This window comes from Nannospalax galili, unplaced genomic scaffold (assembly GCF_000622305.1).
Source record: "Nannospalax galili isolate Female #2095 unplaced genomic scaffold, S.galili_v1.0 scaffold648, whole genome shotgun sequence".
Taxonomy (NCBI): domain Eukaryota; kingdom Metazoa; phylum Chordata; class Mammalia; order Rodentia; family Spalacidae; genus Nannospalax; species Nannospalax galili.
The window spans coordinates 3,717,755-3,733,577 of record NW_008360311.1 but is presented as its reverse complement, the minus strand read 5'-3'; the positions used below and the strand labels follow the sequence as shown (position 1 = coordinate 3,733,577).

Below are 15,823 nucleotides of genomic sequence, written 5' to 3'. Positions count from 1 at the left end.
GTCTAACCCAATGAAATCTAAATTTTATGAGGTTAGCTTACTTAACATACTATTGAGTACTTCAGGAGGAAGACAAAATGCTTACCCCACTTGCCACGTATTTTGCAGCTTTGTAAAACTGCTTCAAACTGCTGGTGAATTTTGTGAAAATACATAGCTGTGCAGTAATTTCCGGAAATTAAGTACTTAACTCAAGAAATATGGTGCAAATATATTGTCTGAAGCACATATTGCAGGCCTAGGGTCAGGTGGGGAAGCAACAGGCCCTGACAGCTACCAAAGCATTTCAACCGGTCATTCCAACAGCACCTGGGACAGCCCTCAGCACCGCTGAGAGACAGGCTTTATTTCCAAGACAGATAATCCTTCATAGAATATAAAAATATAAATAATAATAGTCTAAGAGTTTTTAACTTTCAAACTGGGGCAGGATCCGGTACGAAAGACGGCACTTCTGACACGAAAGGCAAAAGGCTGATTCAAATGCACACTGAGTCTAAGAGGAGGCGGATGCGGTCGCCCTGTGTCCTCTGCATTGTCTGGACCCATGAAGCTTTCCTGTCACACCATAGTTAGAGATCCTCCAGGTCGGTTAAATCCACAGCCACTTTCAAGAACAGGGTGTCATCTTTAAGGTAGGTGTTCTTGGCATTCTCCAGGGTGGAGTGCGCCACAAAGCGGGGACAGCCAGAGGCAATGTTCATCTCTCCATCCGGCCTCTTAAAGCTGCTGCTACTGGGGTCGGCTTTGAAGGTCTCCATGATGTGGTTCTTCTTGCCACTCTGGTCCAAAAGCATCAGGGTCACCCTCTGTCTGAACGGCCACTGTAGCAGGGAGTCAAACTCCCCTCGCATCACCACAAAGTACAGGGACAGGTGTGTCCCCTTCCCAGACCCATCCCCATTCAGGTATGCTCTAGCACAGAGCCGGTAGCCACAGCGGCTGGTGTAGAAGGGCTGGCTGAAGACGGACACTGCGTGTCCATCCACAGCCTCCTTCTTCTTCACCCTGTAATCTGTCACCTTCCAGATGAGCTTCCCACTGTAACAGGCACCCTCCAGCATCTTAAACCGCTCCTCATTTTTATTCAGCTGTGCTTTGTGGATGTTTATGTGGGTGTCGTGCTTGTTAGTCTCCCCTTCTAAGACGACTGAAAGGCAAACACAAGTGCTTAAAACACAGGCCTGTTACCTAAAGAGAGCCAGAGAATACTGGCATCCTAACGTTAAACCAAACTTAAGATCATACATGTACCACTTATATCATTGACACTAACTCAGTGGGTGCCGTGCCCTGGTAAACTGGCACCAGGCTAACAGGGATGTGAACTTTAAAAAAAAAATAATTTATTGAGAATTTCATACATGGATATAAGGTGTTTTGATCAAATCCATGCCCACTCCCTCCTCTCCAACTCCTCCCATATCTCCCCATCACTTTTTTCTGATAACTTTATGTACTCTTTCTTCTTTGATTTATTTTTATGGGGCTTTTGGCTACTCTAACATTCCCCCCTCTGAAGAGGTAACCCTAAAATCATAGACGGATTAGATACAAGCAGGGATGTGAACTTGTAACCCAAAGCCTGCCCAGGTATAAGACATGCTGAGCTTTCCACCTGAGTGAATTCCCATGTGGAGCCTCAAACCTTCCTAACTAGAACATATCTATGTGGGGCATGGAGAGGGCACATGTGTGCATGTGGAGGTTGGTGTTGGGTGTCTTCCTCAGTTGCTCCCTGCTTCGTTTTCTGAGTCAGGTCTCACAGGGTCTTAATATACAGTCCTGGATGGCCTGGAACTCACTATGTAGACCAGGCTGCCCCTGAATTCACAGAGATCTGCCTGCCTCTGCTTCCTGAGTGCTGGGATTAAATCACAAGACACCATGCCTGGCTGCTTTTAAAATTTAAAAAAGGGGGGCCAGAGAGATGGCTCAGCGGTTAAGAGACCTGGCTGTTCTTGCAGAGGATTTGATTCCCAGTACCCACACGATGGCTCATAACCATCCATAACTCCAGTTTTAGGAGATCTGATGCCCTCTTCTGACCTCTGTGGGCATTGCACACATGAGTGTATAAGCATACATGCAGGCAATATGCTCATACACATAAAAAAATGAAAAAACGTGTCTGCATGTGTGTGCATGATTGAATGTCAGTGCAGGCATACATGTGGAAGTCAGGTCAACTTCTAGGACTTGTTTATCTCCCTCTGTCATGTTAGGATTTTAGGAGCCAAACTCAGGTGGTCATGCTTGTGAAGCAAGCACCTTTACCAGCTGAGGCATCTGGCCGGCCCTAGCATGCTTTTTAATAGCCAAATCCTCTTACACTTCTCTGCACTACAGCAGTCATCTATCACCTCTCTCCCTTAGCTTATTTTCCAATTGTCTGAAAAACCAGCACTGTTTCCACCCCAGTCAAGGTGGCCCTCATTTTAGCCTGGGCAGCCAGACTCTCACACCGCTTCACAACCATGGCATTCAGCCAGTGCGTACCCTGGAGCGGGCTGACTTCAGTGCAGTTCCTAAACATGCTGAGCAGAGCAGGAACCCCCAGACATACCCAGTCTTTGATCCCTGGCTTCCAGCAGGGTGATCTTCTGTTTCACGGTGTCAATTGCTTCCACCAAAGGTCTCAGGTCAAATTTGCTTTGTTGCTGGTTAACCATCTGGAGTAACTGACACACTTGTGCTTCTAGCCAAGTGGACTTGTCAATGTGATTGGTGAGAACCTTTCAGTACAAAAGAGGTCACAGTATTAAAAAAATTGGTTAATATTTAGTGATTTGTTAAAACTGAATTAAAAAAATTTTATTGAACTTTTGTATATTTCATACAGAACATCTTAATCATCTTTATACCCTCTTCCCCACTGGCCCTTCCCATAGACCCCCCCCCCACTAGAGTCCATACAGTCTGTCATTTGTGTCAAGGCCTATCGTTGCAAGTTATGTCCCCAGACGTCCCTCAGTGCAAGTTCATCCACTGAAGACTACTCAGCCTATCTAGAGTCCCTTCATGAAGATCAGCTCTTCCTCACCCAGCAGTAATTAGCTGCCAATAATTCTTCAACTAAGATTGGGGCCAGCTGTCCATTTCCACAGTTCTGTGCTGGGTTTTTGTCTGCTTGACTCTGCATGAGTCTTGTGCATGCTGACACCATTGCTGTAAGTCCATACGAGCAAGGTCCCAGGAACCTGTAGGACTCTATTTGATTTGGCTGTGCCTCCCTCGTTCTTTCTATCTTTCCTCCCCGAAGATTGAAATTTTTAGCTCAGGCATTTGTATTTAATCAGTTAATGATGTGAAACAGAGTCCCGAGAATGCTGAGGATCAGAGATGAGCCTCTGCTGCTCCTCCTCCTCTCCTAGCCAATGCCTGTGGTAAATCTGAGCTTTTCTGTACCAACAGCTAGAGTAATCTGCCCTTGATTTCCCTGTTGGTCTTCTCCCCTTACTGTGTGTTCTCTGGCTCATCTTAGCACTGCCTTCCCCAGGAGGCCACTCTGCCAGGTGGCTGAGCGTGAGCTGGACCACACTGCCTGTTCTGGCCTGAGCAGAGTGGGCCACAGCCTGGAAGAGGCCTCACAATCCACTGCTCTCCCAGCTGGGAGACTTAAACTGCTCCACCTTGCCCTTAATTCTAACTTGGTGGTCTTCGTTTAGAAAAAGGTCAGAACTGAGATAATAGTTATGTTAGATTTCTCTTTCTGGACACATTCACATACACATGCATACACATGTATGCACACACCTGCACATACATATAGGGCATATGTACCACATGTATATTATGTGTACATGTATATGATATGCTGAAAAAGCATGGAACTTACATGGCCTAGATTTTCCAGGAAAATTCAAATTCCAAGTGTATTAGTCTTATCACATATCTTAAAATCTTTCATCACAAATCTTATAATCATGATAAGAACTTCTATTCAGTAGGAATCATTTATGATTTTTCAAAATAAATTTTTTTTTTTTGGTCTTTTTGAGACAGGGTCTCCCTGTAACCCCAGCTGGCCTAGAACTTCCTATGGAGACCAGGCTGGCCTCAAACTCACAGAGATCCACCTACCTCTGCCTCCCAAGTGCTGGGATTAAAGGCATGCGCCACTATGCCCAGCCTTAAAATAAATCTTTTAATCAATTTATTTTTTTGTGTGTGTATGTGGGTATGTGCACGTGAGGCCTACAGAGGCCAGAGTCATTGGATCCCCCGTGGAGCTGGGGTTACAGGCAGTTGTGGGAGTTGGGAACCAAGCTTAGATGCTCTGGAAGAACAATATATGCTCTTAACATCTGAGTCATCTCTCCAGCCCCATTTATAAGTATTTAATATTAAGATTTACCAAGTGATTCTTTTTACTCTATTTTAGTGAATTTAATGTATGCTCTTCCCAGGGAGAATTAATGGTTTTGCTTTGTCGTCTGTAAATGCAGAACAGGATGTTCTCGACGTGTCTCAAACAGGGTAACAGCAACCCAACATCAGTCAAAACTCTAGGTGCCATACATTTTATGGAAGTATTGTATAAACGTTGAACTGACTGACATTGCTAAGAGTCCTGGGGTTATATGCAGATGGGCTTTCCTCTCGGGAAATTCTGAAGCTTTCAGAGCAAAGGGCATGCAGTATTCTCTCGGGTGTTCCCTGTGCATGCACCCAGCGGGGAGGCATGCTGGAGGTGAAGCAAATGGGGTGACAGAGAGGGAGACGTGGGGGTGGCGGAGACAGAGATGTAGGTGCTCCTGGAGCTGTCAGATTCTCGAAGCTTTTCTATGTGTTTGAAATCATTTCCATTTAAGAAGTTAAAAAGAAAAACCCTCCCTGCTGACTGAGCGCCAGGCCCTGGCTTTGAGTGGAAAACCGTGCCTCACCTGCATGTTTGAGAGGAAGCTTCCGTTTCTGCCCAGCAGCTGGGTGAACTGCTTGAAGTCCTTTTCGAATCTCTTCACGGTCTCCGCCAGCTGCTGGATCTTGCTTTCTTTCTGCGCTAGACTCTTATGTAAGTCCGAAATCTAATAATAAGCATGTGAATGAGGAGACATGAAGCTACTGAAGGGCAGGGACATGCAAAGAGTCTGTTGCAGGCAGAGACACACACGCAGCTCTAGGATAATATCCCAAGCAGATTCCCATGTGCGTCTAGGAAAATATTTGCAGGTAGTCCCCAATCCAGATCCACGGAATCTTTTATCTCTGACCCAGTGATGGCAGCTGATGACGGAGGACATCATGAGGCCAAACTGACTGAACTGGTTCACTTCGTCCTGTCAGCACGAGCTAATCAGAGAGCCAAGGTACCGCCCACACTGCCACAAGGCTACCAGACCTCTGACCTTCCACTCATCCTCAAAGAACTCCATCGAGTACCCTGTCGGCACACAAACTAACAAGCGGCAGCCAAACCAGCTGCCCAGTGTGTTTACTTGGAATTCATTATCTATTTGTGTGTGTGCACATATGTATGATGTATGCACACATGTTGTGTGTACCTGTGTGTGTATGTGCAGTGTTCTCTACTGCCTTCTGCCTCATTCCCTTGAGACAGAGTCTCTCACTGAACCTGGAGCTGGGCCTCCGTGCAGTGACCCTGGCTTTTTTTTTTTAAACTTGGTGGGATCTGAACTCAGACAGACCTTCGCACCTGTGCAGTGAATGGTTTTACCTGCTAAGCCATCTCTCCTCCTGCCCAGAGTTTGTAATGTATTTGAGGGAAACCACCAGAAACCCAAAAGAAGCCCAGACACCTGTTCTCCACGCATTCACTCAGACTGCAGCTGGACAACCTTTACTCACAAAAGGATAAACCCAAAGCCTCTTCCATCTAGTTCTCACCTCATCTGTTTGTATTGTTTCTGTTTTATGACAGTCTCATGTGGCACTGCTGACCTGGAACCATCTATGTAGCTGAGGATGACCTAATCCTGCCTCCACCTCTCAAGGGCTGGGATGGCAGCCACATGCAGTTGCTCACTGTTCCAGCAGTCTCCATCTTCATTGTGTCTCACCTAGACTGTGACAAACAGATTCCCACATGGTCCCAGACTGGACCTTCTATGTGACACAGGTGCATGTATCCTTCACGGGAGCTGGGACCAGCTGGATCTCACAGCAACTGGACAGAGCCAGGGGCCAGTGGGTGTGATACCCAGTTGCTCAGTGAGCAATGCTTTCCTAGGTTTTGGTCTTGTTCTGTACTTTAATCCTGTACCGTGGCCAGCGTAACAGGAGACAGATCTGATCCTGTGCTTCCCATACTCCAACATCTCCAGTGTTCTCCTTTTCAGGTCACATGGGACTCTATGTGATCTGCTCTGACGTCATGCCTAACCCATGTGCACCCTGCCCAGCAAGACTGCACAACGCCTAGTTCCCCCAGGCCCTGCTCCCACAGGCACTTCCCTCCTCATCAGGAAACTGCCCTGCCAATGCTGCCACTCAGTGCTGTGTCTTGGAAACACTCACTCACACAGGCCCCTCCAGTCCCAGTGCCTGCCCATAACTAGCCCCGTTCCACCTGTGGCTTGCTTTCGTTGTTGCTCTTTTCCCTCCACCGCACTGTTTCTTGAGACTGTGTCTCACTTCTTTATTCTCTGGACCCAGCATGGTGCCTGATACGGACACTCAGTGCCTGTTTGATGGATGAATGTACAAGTCACTACAACCTCTGCCTTGACCTCTGACCTCAGAATCCTCTCTGTGGACCCCTAGAGTAGACACCACCTCTCCAACTGACCAAAACCAAACCCAGCACCCCTCTCCCTACCCTTACTTGTTCTTGGGGTGCCCATTTCAGTCAATAACTTTCCTAGGCTCTGTCTCCATGTCAACCTCAGAATATCTCCCTGTGCTCTGCAGCCACAGGCAAGTGGATATGCCCTACCGTCACCAGCCCCAGCCTCTGGCTTCCTCTACTCTCCCTCTGCCACAGCCCCATTTACACATGAAGAAACCAGGGAAGAGAGAAGTGACCAAGCTGCCTGGCCTTGGAGGTCAGAAGAGGCTGTCAGATCCCCCTGGAACTGGAGTTACGGACAGTTGTTAGTTTCCATGTGGGTGCTGGGATTCGAACCCGGGTCTTCTGCAAGAACCACCAGTGTTCTTAACCGCTGAGCCATTTCTCCAGCTCCCAGATGCCTTGCTTTTAAGAAAACTAAACAACTATCAGACCAAGTGTTTCCCTAACACTGCAAAACATTAGTTCCAACTTTTGCCCCTTAAATCCTTTCTGAAACAAGGCAGAGTATATATGCTAAGACAATAATTGAATATACAGTATCAGATCTTAGCTCTCAGAAGACTAATGCTGTAGTGATCCGAACATCAGTCCCCAGATGTTCCATCTCATGCCCTGGGTGTCCAGGAACCTGAGGATCCTACTTCTGTAGGCCTCTGGCATCTCGTTCGGGCCTGTCATGCATAAGCTCCAGCCTTCTGCACGTCCTATTTCCAAGACACTGCAACTGACAAAGCTTTTCTTCCTTTAAGACACAGCTTGGAATCCACCCTGAAAAGACTTTCACAGCTTTCCCGAAGCTCTGCTGCAACCCCAGTACCCACACGGTTATCTGGTGTCCCAGGAGGCAGTGGCCTACCTGATTCTATTTCTGTGATTCTTCAAAGTAGAGGCTATGTCTTTCTTGACTGTCCCTAGGAATGCCCCTACCCCCGACATGAACTGTACTCCATGAACTGATGGATACGCGAAGAGAGCAGTGCACATAGGACTTGCAGTTACTGGGTAGCGTGCCTTGACCACAGTTACTGTTGAATCCAGTTTTCAAATTTTCTCCTGGCTAAAAACTCACATACCCACTTGAATATGGGATCATACCTCACAAAATGATCAGCACTATTAAAATTCCTTCTCTGAAGACAGATTTCTCACGTGTGTGGGTTGAAAGCTTCTGCGATAGCTCTAAAATAATTAGGTTTCCTAACAACAGCTCATTAGGATCAGAGTTTATTGATGTGGTCTATGGATGCTCCAGGCACTAGGGCAGGCATATCTCATGATAACCACAGCTCAGTGAAGTATGTATGTATGAAGCATACATTTCCCACCTTGCAAAGCTTCTCAAAGGCAGTCAGACTTACAATTATAAAACCCACAGTACTTAGGACGGTCAACTGCTGTTTTATGCTCAGATTGATTTAATTTAAGTATCAAGTGGGCTGTGTGTGGTGGTGCATACTTTTAACCCTAGCACTCACTTGGAAGGCAGAGGCAGGCAGATCTCTATGAGATTGAGGCCAGCCTGGTGTACACAGCAAGTTCCAGGCCAGTTGTGGCTACAGGGAAACCCTGTCTCAAAAATACCCCCCCCCAAAAAAACCCAAAAAACCAAATCAAACAGCTACTAGGTCCCAAGTAGGGACCAGAGGGTGCAGGACAGGCTGCAGAGTGTATGGTGAGCCACCAGGGGTGTTGGCTTGAGATACTGAGCCGGAATCTGCCCCTTAGTGCTACAGACACCAGTGCATCCTTGAGCTTAGTTACCTCACCTGCTGGGTGAGGGGATGAGCCCTAAGAACTCAGGAGTACCTTCCAGCCAACGTTCTACATTCCTGAGTGTGTGGCCGTTAGGAGAAGGGCATCCAGCGTCACTGGACTTACACCGACCCACTGAGAAAATGAAAACAGAGCAGCCAAACCCCAGTGACGCCACTCCCCTTCCACCCCCTTCTCTCTGACCCACCTGCTGTTCTAGTTGGAAATTCTTCTCTAAAACCAGCAGCATGTGCTCGCGCAGGGCCACCTGCTGGTGCTGCTGAAGCTTCCCCCGCTTCTCCTTCAAGCAAAAAAGAAGCCCAGTTACTGAGAAGCACCCCCAAATGAGGGGTGGTGGGGTACTCGGCTAGCGTAGACCCTCAGCAACTTGCTGAGTTTCCATATGCACCTGCTCCTAGAGGGCTGTAGGAAAAGGGACTCCACCAGGTCCTTTTCCAGCTTTAGAATCCTCTCGTCCCCAGGAGGCAAACTTAAAAAAGAGAGAATCAGGCCGTAGTTGCATGTTGTCTGCGTTCCTGTGGGGTGTAGAGGAGGCAAAGACCCCGCCCCTTTCGTTTCCTATAGACAACTTCCTGGTGGTTTACCTGCAGAGTGGTTTCGAGCCTAGGCCCATTCTCTCTCCTCCTGAGCACATTTCTATACTGTACTGCTGTCGGGGACAGAAAGCATGCCACCTGATTTTAGTTTCAGCCCATGGAAACATGTTGTGCTCAGAGTCATAGAATATATTTGAGAGAATAAATGTTACATGTGCCCTGATGATTAAGCTGTTTCTTTGCCAATGGCCTTTACTACTAAAAGCCAAAGTGATCCATGTATTCTAAGCCAACATTGTTCACCAGGGTTCCTTCAGTTGAGGATTTGCCCCTTGGTAGTAGAGTGTTCCAAGGTTCCAGAGATCACCCCTGCAAGCTATTCTCAGCTCTGGTATTGAGACAAGCTCCGGAACACAGCACAGCTGGGGTTTTTCCTGACTGTAAAGGGCACTTTCAGAGCTGCAGGCAATGGTGCATTTCACAATGAGAGGTGAGCGGCACCCCTTCGGCGCCAAACACAACCACCAGCTGTCACTCATCTATGTATGGGCTCTTAATAATACACATTTTGGGGTGGCTAGGGGTTGACCAGCATATGCACCTGTGTGTGCCTTTGTGTGGGACCACTGCACACTTACAAAAGGGTATCTATGATATAAATTCCTACAGTCTCAATGCAAGGTTAAAGTATAGGTTCATTTCTCTTCATAGATGTAACCAAGCCACCCTTCAAAACAGCTGGATATTATAAATACATCAATATTTGTTAAGATGAAGAAATTATAATTTATACTTTTATATATATATCAACCACTTATAGTTTTTCTGAAATTGCCTCTGTGTATGTATGTATGCACATACATATAAACATTTTTGTATTAAGTTGTATATTTTATTCACACATAGAATTATTTGTATGTTAAAGAAGATAGTCCTTTTTGTCTGGTTGTATGTTGTAAAATTTCCTCTAAATTATGGCTTACCATTTCACTTTATCATGTTTTTAAAATCATGTAGAAGTTTTACATATTTGTGATTAAACTTATCAAAATGACTCTGTCTTTGTGGTTCAAAGGGTTTCTTAGGGGCTGGAGAGATGCTCAGTGGTTAAGAGCACTGACTCCTCTTGCAGAGGATCCAGGTTTGGTTTCCAGCACCCCCATAGCAGCTAACAACCATAACTCCAGTTCCAGGGGATCCAACGTCCTCTTCTGGCTTTCACAGACATTGGTCCGCTTACATATATGCTGACAAAACACTCATACACATAAAATAAAAATATCAAAAAAGAGAAAGTTTCTTTATTTGAAGAATAAAAAAATCCCTTCTAGTATTTAATGACTTTTGAAATGAGCTTTATTTTGGGGTAATTTTAGACTTACAGTATCTATGGGCTAATATACAGCATGATATATTTTAATTTCTAAAACTCTGATCTACTGGAATTTCTTAAAAGGACTGAAGTAGTGATCAAACTTTATTTTCCTTTTCTAATATTTTATTTTTATTTTATATGTATGAGTGTTGTGCCTGCATGTAGGTAAGTGCACCAGTGTCTTTCAATGCCCACGGAGGACAGAAGAGGCTGTCGGATCCCCTGAAACTGGAGTTATAGACAGTTGTTAGCTGCCATGTGGGTGCTGAGATTTGAACCTGGGTCTTCTGCAAGAACAGTCAGTGTTCTTAACCACTGAGCAATCTCTCCAGCCCCCAAATTTTATTTTATTTTTAATTTATTTTACACAATTTATTGAATTTTTTGTTTGTTTTGAGACAGGGTCTCCCTGTAGCCCCAGCTGACCTGGAACTCACTATGTAGACCAGGCTGGCCTCCAGCTCATAGAGATCTGCCTGCTTCTGCCTCCCAAGTGCTAGATTAGAGGTATGTGCTACCATGCCTAATTTATTGAATACTTATTTTAAAGGTACTTAAAAGTATTAAAAGCTATTTAAAAACATGATTTCAAATCACTTTGTTTCAGCAATTTTTTTTCAGTGGTAGGAATCAAACCCAGGGCCTCCCTCACTGTGCTAAGCAGGCACTCCACTGGTGAGCAACAGCCACAGACTCACATCTCTTTGTTTCTGAGTATGTAGTGATTACAGTGGTATCATAAAGCCAGGATTTGTGATCATGGGAGGAATGACTCTGGAAGGTTCCAAAACCATGGTAGAAGCAATGGAGCAGAATTAAAAATCATTACTACCATGGTTAATTATGTGACAATCTGGTTGGGCTATGGTACCTCATTCAGTGAAAACTAGTCTAGGTGCAACTGTGAGAGTGTTTTGTAGACATGATGACCCAGCCAGCCACATGTGAACGGGCCTCGGCCAGGGTGCTGAAGGCCTAGGAGCTAATCTGAGGAAGAAGCAGTTCTCCAGTTCCTACCAAGACTGAGACACAAACTCCAGCCCGAGTTTCCAGGTCACTGGGCTAACCCACAGGTGCAGGGCATGTTAACCCCACAGTGGCAGGAACCAGTTTTTTAGAACAATTCTCTCTACACATCTATCTTAATACATACATGCATATATGTATGTATGTATATGGTCTGTTCTCTGCAGAGCCCTAATACAATTATAAAGTTCTCAAGGTTTCACGTCCCTCCATATTCTGAATAGAGTCAAAGAATAAAATGAATCCATCACTGACTCATACAGGCAGAAAAGAAGGCAGCCACACCTTACCTGGACAGCACAGCCATAGTGCTTAAAGGGACAGTCTTCTTCAGCCTCAGGACACACAGCAAGGTGTTTATTCACCTACGAAATGGACAGTCTATACTGTGGAGACTCATCACTGGATTCCCCAACCACATGGCAGAAGTGCAGCCAGCAGGGAAGCAAGGGTGACTTGGGTGCAAGTGAGGGGCAGGAGAGAAGTTGGGGAGGTAGAGCTAGGATGGAAACAGAGGGCTTACATGCAGGGGGCGGGACCTGAAGGCAAAGGCAGCCATGGCCAGGATCCTGCAAATGCCAGGCCTTCTCAGATCTCATCGGAGGCACAGTACATGGATTGCTAAAGCTTTCCCTTACAGATTCTTCAGAGGCAAAATTAGTTACCTCATTCCTCGGGATAATCTGCAAACACTTGTTGGGACAAGACACTGGACACTCAGGACACGAGGTTTCCTCATGATTCTGAAACAGAGAGAGGGGGTAGGAAACAAAGTCCAGGTTCTCTGCCTCATAGTGATCACACACGTGTCTGGGGAGGTATGTCACATGGTTTGCCCTCCATAGGAAGTTATAGCTCAGTTCCACAAGAGTTGAGATGTCTGCTTTCTTGATATAAATGAATTAAAACATTTAAATTTCCAACTCATCTGGAAGATTAGAAGGCTTGGGGCTCAAAGCAGGCGGCCTGGGGAATTACTAGTGTGGTGTCTACACATGCAAAAGGTGTCCATGGTCTCTATTACTGATATCCTGCCTCTCCAGCCAGAGACAGAATCTGGAGGGCAGCCATTAACATCACCTCCTCTCCGTCCACATTTACAGCAGGTGCCCTATGCTATTTTGCCAATGAGAGGAGTCCTGCCAACAAGAAGGTTTTGGGCTTCTCACAGATCACATCCCAGATAGTTCCCTCCCTTTGAGAACCACCTATGCAGTCAAGGATGAACCGTCTTTGAACTTCTGATCCTCCTGCCTCTACTTCCCAAGTGCTGGGATTACAGGTATGAACAACCAACCTGGTTTATGTGGTGGTAGGGATTGTACCCAGGGCCTTGAGAATGTTAGGGATGCATGACAGCAACTGAGCTACCTCTACAGGCCACTGTGATAGTTTTTTTTTTTTTGAGACAGGGAACTCACTATGTAGACCAGATTGGCATAGGGCTTTTAAAAAATATGTATTTTTTTATTGACTTTCATACACTGCACCTTAATCATATTTCGTCCCCCTTCCCTATCTGCAATCCCCCACAGCCCACCCACAGGACTTCATGCATTTTGCCATATACGTTAAGGCCTATTGAGTCAAATTTGTGTGCCCAGATGTCCCTTTGTGTGAGTTCATGCACTGGAGCCTGTTCAGCCTATTCCTAGTGTCACTCCCTCAAGGAAGACCAACTCTCTCTCACCCAGCAGTGATTAGCTGCCAATAGAGCCTCACCCAAGTGGTAGCCTCCTGCCCAATCCCCAGTTCTATGCTGGTTTTTGTCTGACAGAGTTTGCATGGGTCTTATGTACACTGTCACCATTGCTGTAAGTTCGTATGAGCAAGGTCCCAGGAGTCTGTAAGACTGTTTCCTTATGGTCATGCACCTCCTCGCTGCCTCTTACAATCTTTCCGCCCCCTTTCCCACAATGGTCTCTGAGTCCTGGGTGGGTGAAGGAGTCCTGTCCAGGGACCCACACCCTGCAGTCTCTCATTCTCTACACTTTGGCCAGTTGTGGCCTTTTTCTGTTCATCACCCTCTGTTGTGTGAGGAAGCTTCTCTGATGAGAGCTGAGAGATGCGTTAGTCTTCTCTGTACCCCTGTTCCACGGTGTTCCGTGAGCCTTAGGTGTAGAGGTTCCATTGTAGATGTGTGACTTAGGGGTGGGCATCTCACAGACACTATTCTCGGTGGGACCAGCTATGGAACTCTGTAATAATCTCTGTCTGTTGCAAAAGAAGCTACTAGGATTCTTTTTGAAAGGCAGGTTCTCATGTGGCTCCGGATGGCCTCAATTTGTGGTGTACCAAGGATGACCTTGAACTCCTGTTCATCCTGCCTCCAAGTGCCCTGACTGGAGGCCCAAGCCATCAGGCCTGGTTAGAGATCAAACCCAGGGCTCTCTTCGTGCTAGTAAGCACGCAGCCACTGAGCCACATCTCCAACCAGATAATGCTTCTCTTTAGGTCCCACTCTGTACATACAAGTCAGCAAAGAGCTTGCATCTGTGTTCGGACGAGTTGTTGTGGCCACGGAGAATCTGGCGCCACAGGCTGCCCGCTCTTACCTGCAGGTTGATCACGGCCACTTCCTTTTTACAGTAAAGGCATTTTTCCTCTCGAAACTGGCAGCGTGCGCTCAGGTGCTCTTCCAGGTCTTTCCGGAGCATGGCTTCCCGGCAGTTGTCGTTGGAGCAAGGCACGGCTTGGAAGGGGCACTGCTGAAGGTGGTCCTGCAAGGGGCGGACAGCAGCTCCCGGTCGGTCGGGCAGGGAGCAGGAGAGGCTGGCTGGGTCGAAGGCCAAGAGCCGGGTGGGCTGCAGGGGGCCTGCCCGGTCATGGAGACCCCACCACCTCTGCTGAGGGCAGGCCCAGAGGCCTGCGGGACGGCTTGGTGGGAATTAGGGGAGGAAGGAGAGGCTGGAGGGGTGGGGTGGGCCCGGCCTGCCCGCTCAGACAACCCAGCGCCCGCTAACGCCCAGAGGCCAGGCTTTGCACATTCTCCCCCGGCCTGCCGGCTCCATCCACCGTCACCTCGCCCCGGTCTCCGCACTGCAGATGGTAAAAGGCCGGGCAGAAGGAAAGAAGGGCTCGGTCCACCTCATAGGAGGAGGACTAGGCAGAAGAGGAGGAGCCGCGGGTGCCTGGGCCGAAGGCGGGACCGGGAAACGTCCTATCACAGCCCGGTCACCGCGGGCCTGCCAGGGCCGGGACACCGAAAAGCAGACGCCCTTCCACAAAACCACCGGCTGCAAGTGACCGCGCTGCTGCCAAGGCGCCAAAGTCTCGGGGACCCGACTCGGCAAGGCGCTCCCGCACAGGCTCCGCCGAGGCCGGCCCAGCGTTCACTGTGCCTACGGGGGCTGTGCTCTCCAGAGCGACGGCCGAGGACCGGGAGACCTGCACAGCCTAAAGCGTTACTATATGGCTCTTTGAAAAATAATTTAAAATTCGGGGTGCTGGAGAGATGGGTCAGTGGTTAGAGCGCCGGCTGCTGTTGTAGAGGACCTGGGTTTGGTTCCCAGCACCCACATGGTGGCCAACAACCGTCCATACCTCCAGTTCCAGGGGACTCGATGTCTGGCATTGTATAGATATGGTGCACTTACATACATGCAGGCAAAACACTCATACACATAAAATAAAAATAAATAAGCAAAGAAATGGGCGTGGTGGCACACACCTTTAGTCCCAGCACTGAGAGGCAGAGGCAGGTGGGCGTCTCTGAGACTGAGGCCAGCCTGGTCTACATAGTGAATTCCTTGCCAGCTGGGGCTATGGGAGACCCTGACATAATAAATATAAATAAATAAGTCTTTAATAAAACAAATTTTCACTACTTTTTTATTTACAAGGGGTGGGGTGCATGTGCCACAGCATTGTGTATGTAGCTCAGAGGACAACCTGTGGGAACTGGTTTTCTCCTACCCTGGGGGTTCCAGGGATCAAACTCAGGTGCAGGCTTGGCCACAGGTACCTTTATCAACGGAGCCGTCTGGATGGCCCAGCTGGCTCTTAACCGACAGGCTGAAATGCTGTGAGATGTGAAGCCTAAATCATCCACTGTCTGACTCTTCACAGAAGCAGCTGGCTGCTCATTTTCTTGAAAAGAACAAGAGTTGGGGCTGGAGAGGCGGCTCAGCAGTTAAGGGCACAGGCTTCTCTTGTAGAAGACCAGGGTTCAGTTCCCAGCACCCACATGGGGCTAACAGCTGTTTCTAACTCCACTTCCAGGGGATTTGACGCCCTCTTCTGACCTCCATGGGCACTGCATGACACGGGTGCACTTACATGCATCCAGGTAATACACTCTTACACATAATTTTTTTTTTTTTTGTCTTTTTTGAGACAGGGTCTCCCTGTAGCCCCAGCTGG

At 47.5% G+C, this 15,823-nt stretch overlaps 1 protein-coding gene across 6 annotated transcripts in view; it reads right to left on the bottom strand.

Annotated features, from left to right (window-relative positions):
* Positions 1-297: 297 nt before the first annotated feature.
* Positions 298-15,823, bottom strand: part of Traf5 (TNF receptor associated factor 5) — a 45,802-nt gene continuing 30,276 nt past the window's right edge. For 4 of the 6 annotated variants that reach the window (XM_008824816.3, XM_029559471.1, XM_017796049.2 and 1 more), the window contains 7 exons: positions 14,017-14,181; positions 12,127-12,204; positions 11,752-11,826; positions 8,712-8,804; positions 4,887-5,027; positions 2,567-2,735; positions 298-1,150 (listed from right to left, as the gene is read on the bottom strand). In XM_008824816.3, the coding sequence (XP_008823038.1) occupies positions 573-1,150; positions 2,567-2,735; positions 4,887-5,027; positions 8,712-8,804; positions 11,752-11,826; positions 12,127-12,204; positions 14,017-14,181 (1,299 nt within the window). In that variant the 3' untranslated portion in view covers positions 298-572. Of the gene's footprint in view, positions 1,151-2,566; positions 2,736-4,886; positions 5,028-8,711; positions 8,805-11,751; positions 11,827-12,126; positions 12,205-14,016; positions 14,182-15,425; positions 15,484-15,823 lie in introns of all 6 variants that reach the window. The other 2 variants (XM_029559470.1, XM_029559472.1) reach the window with 2 other exon arrangements.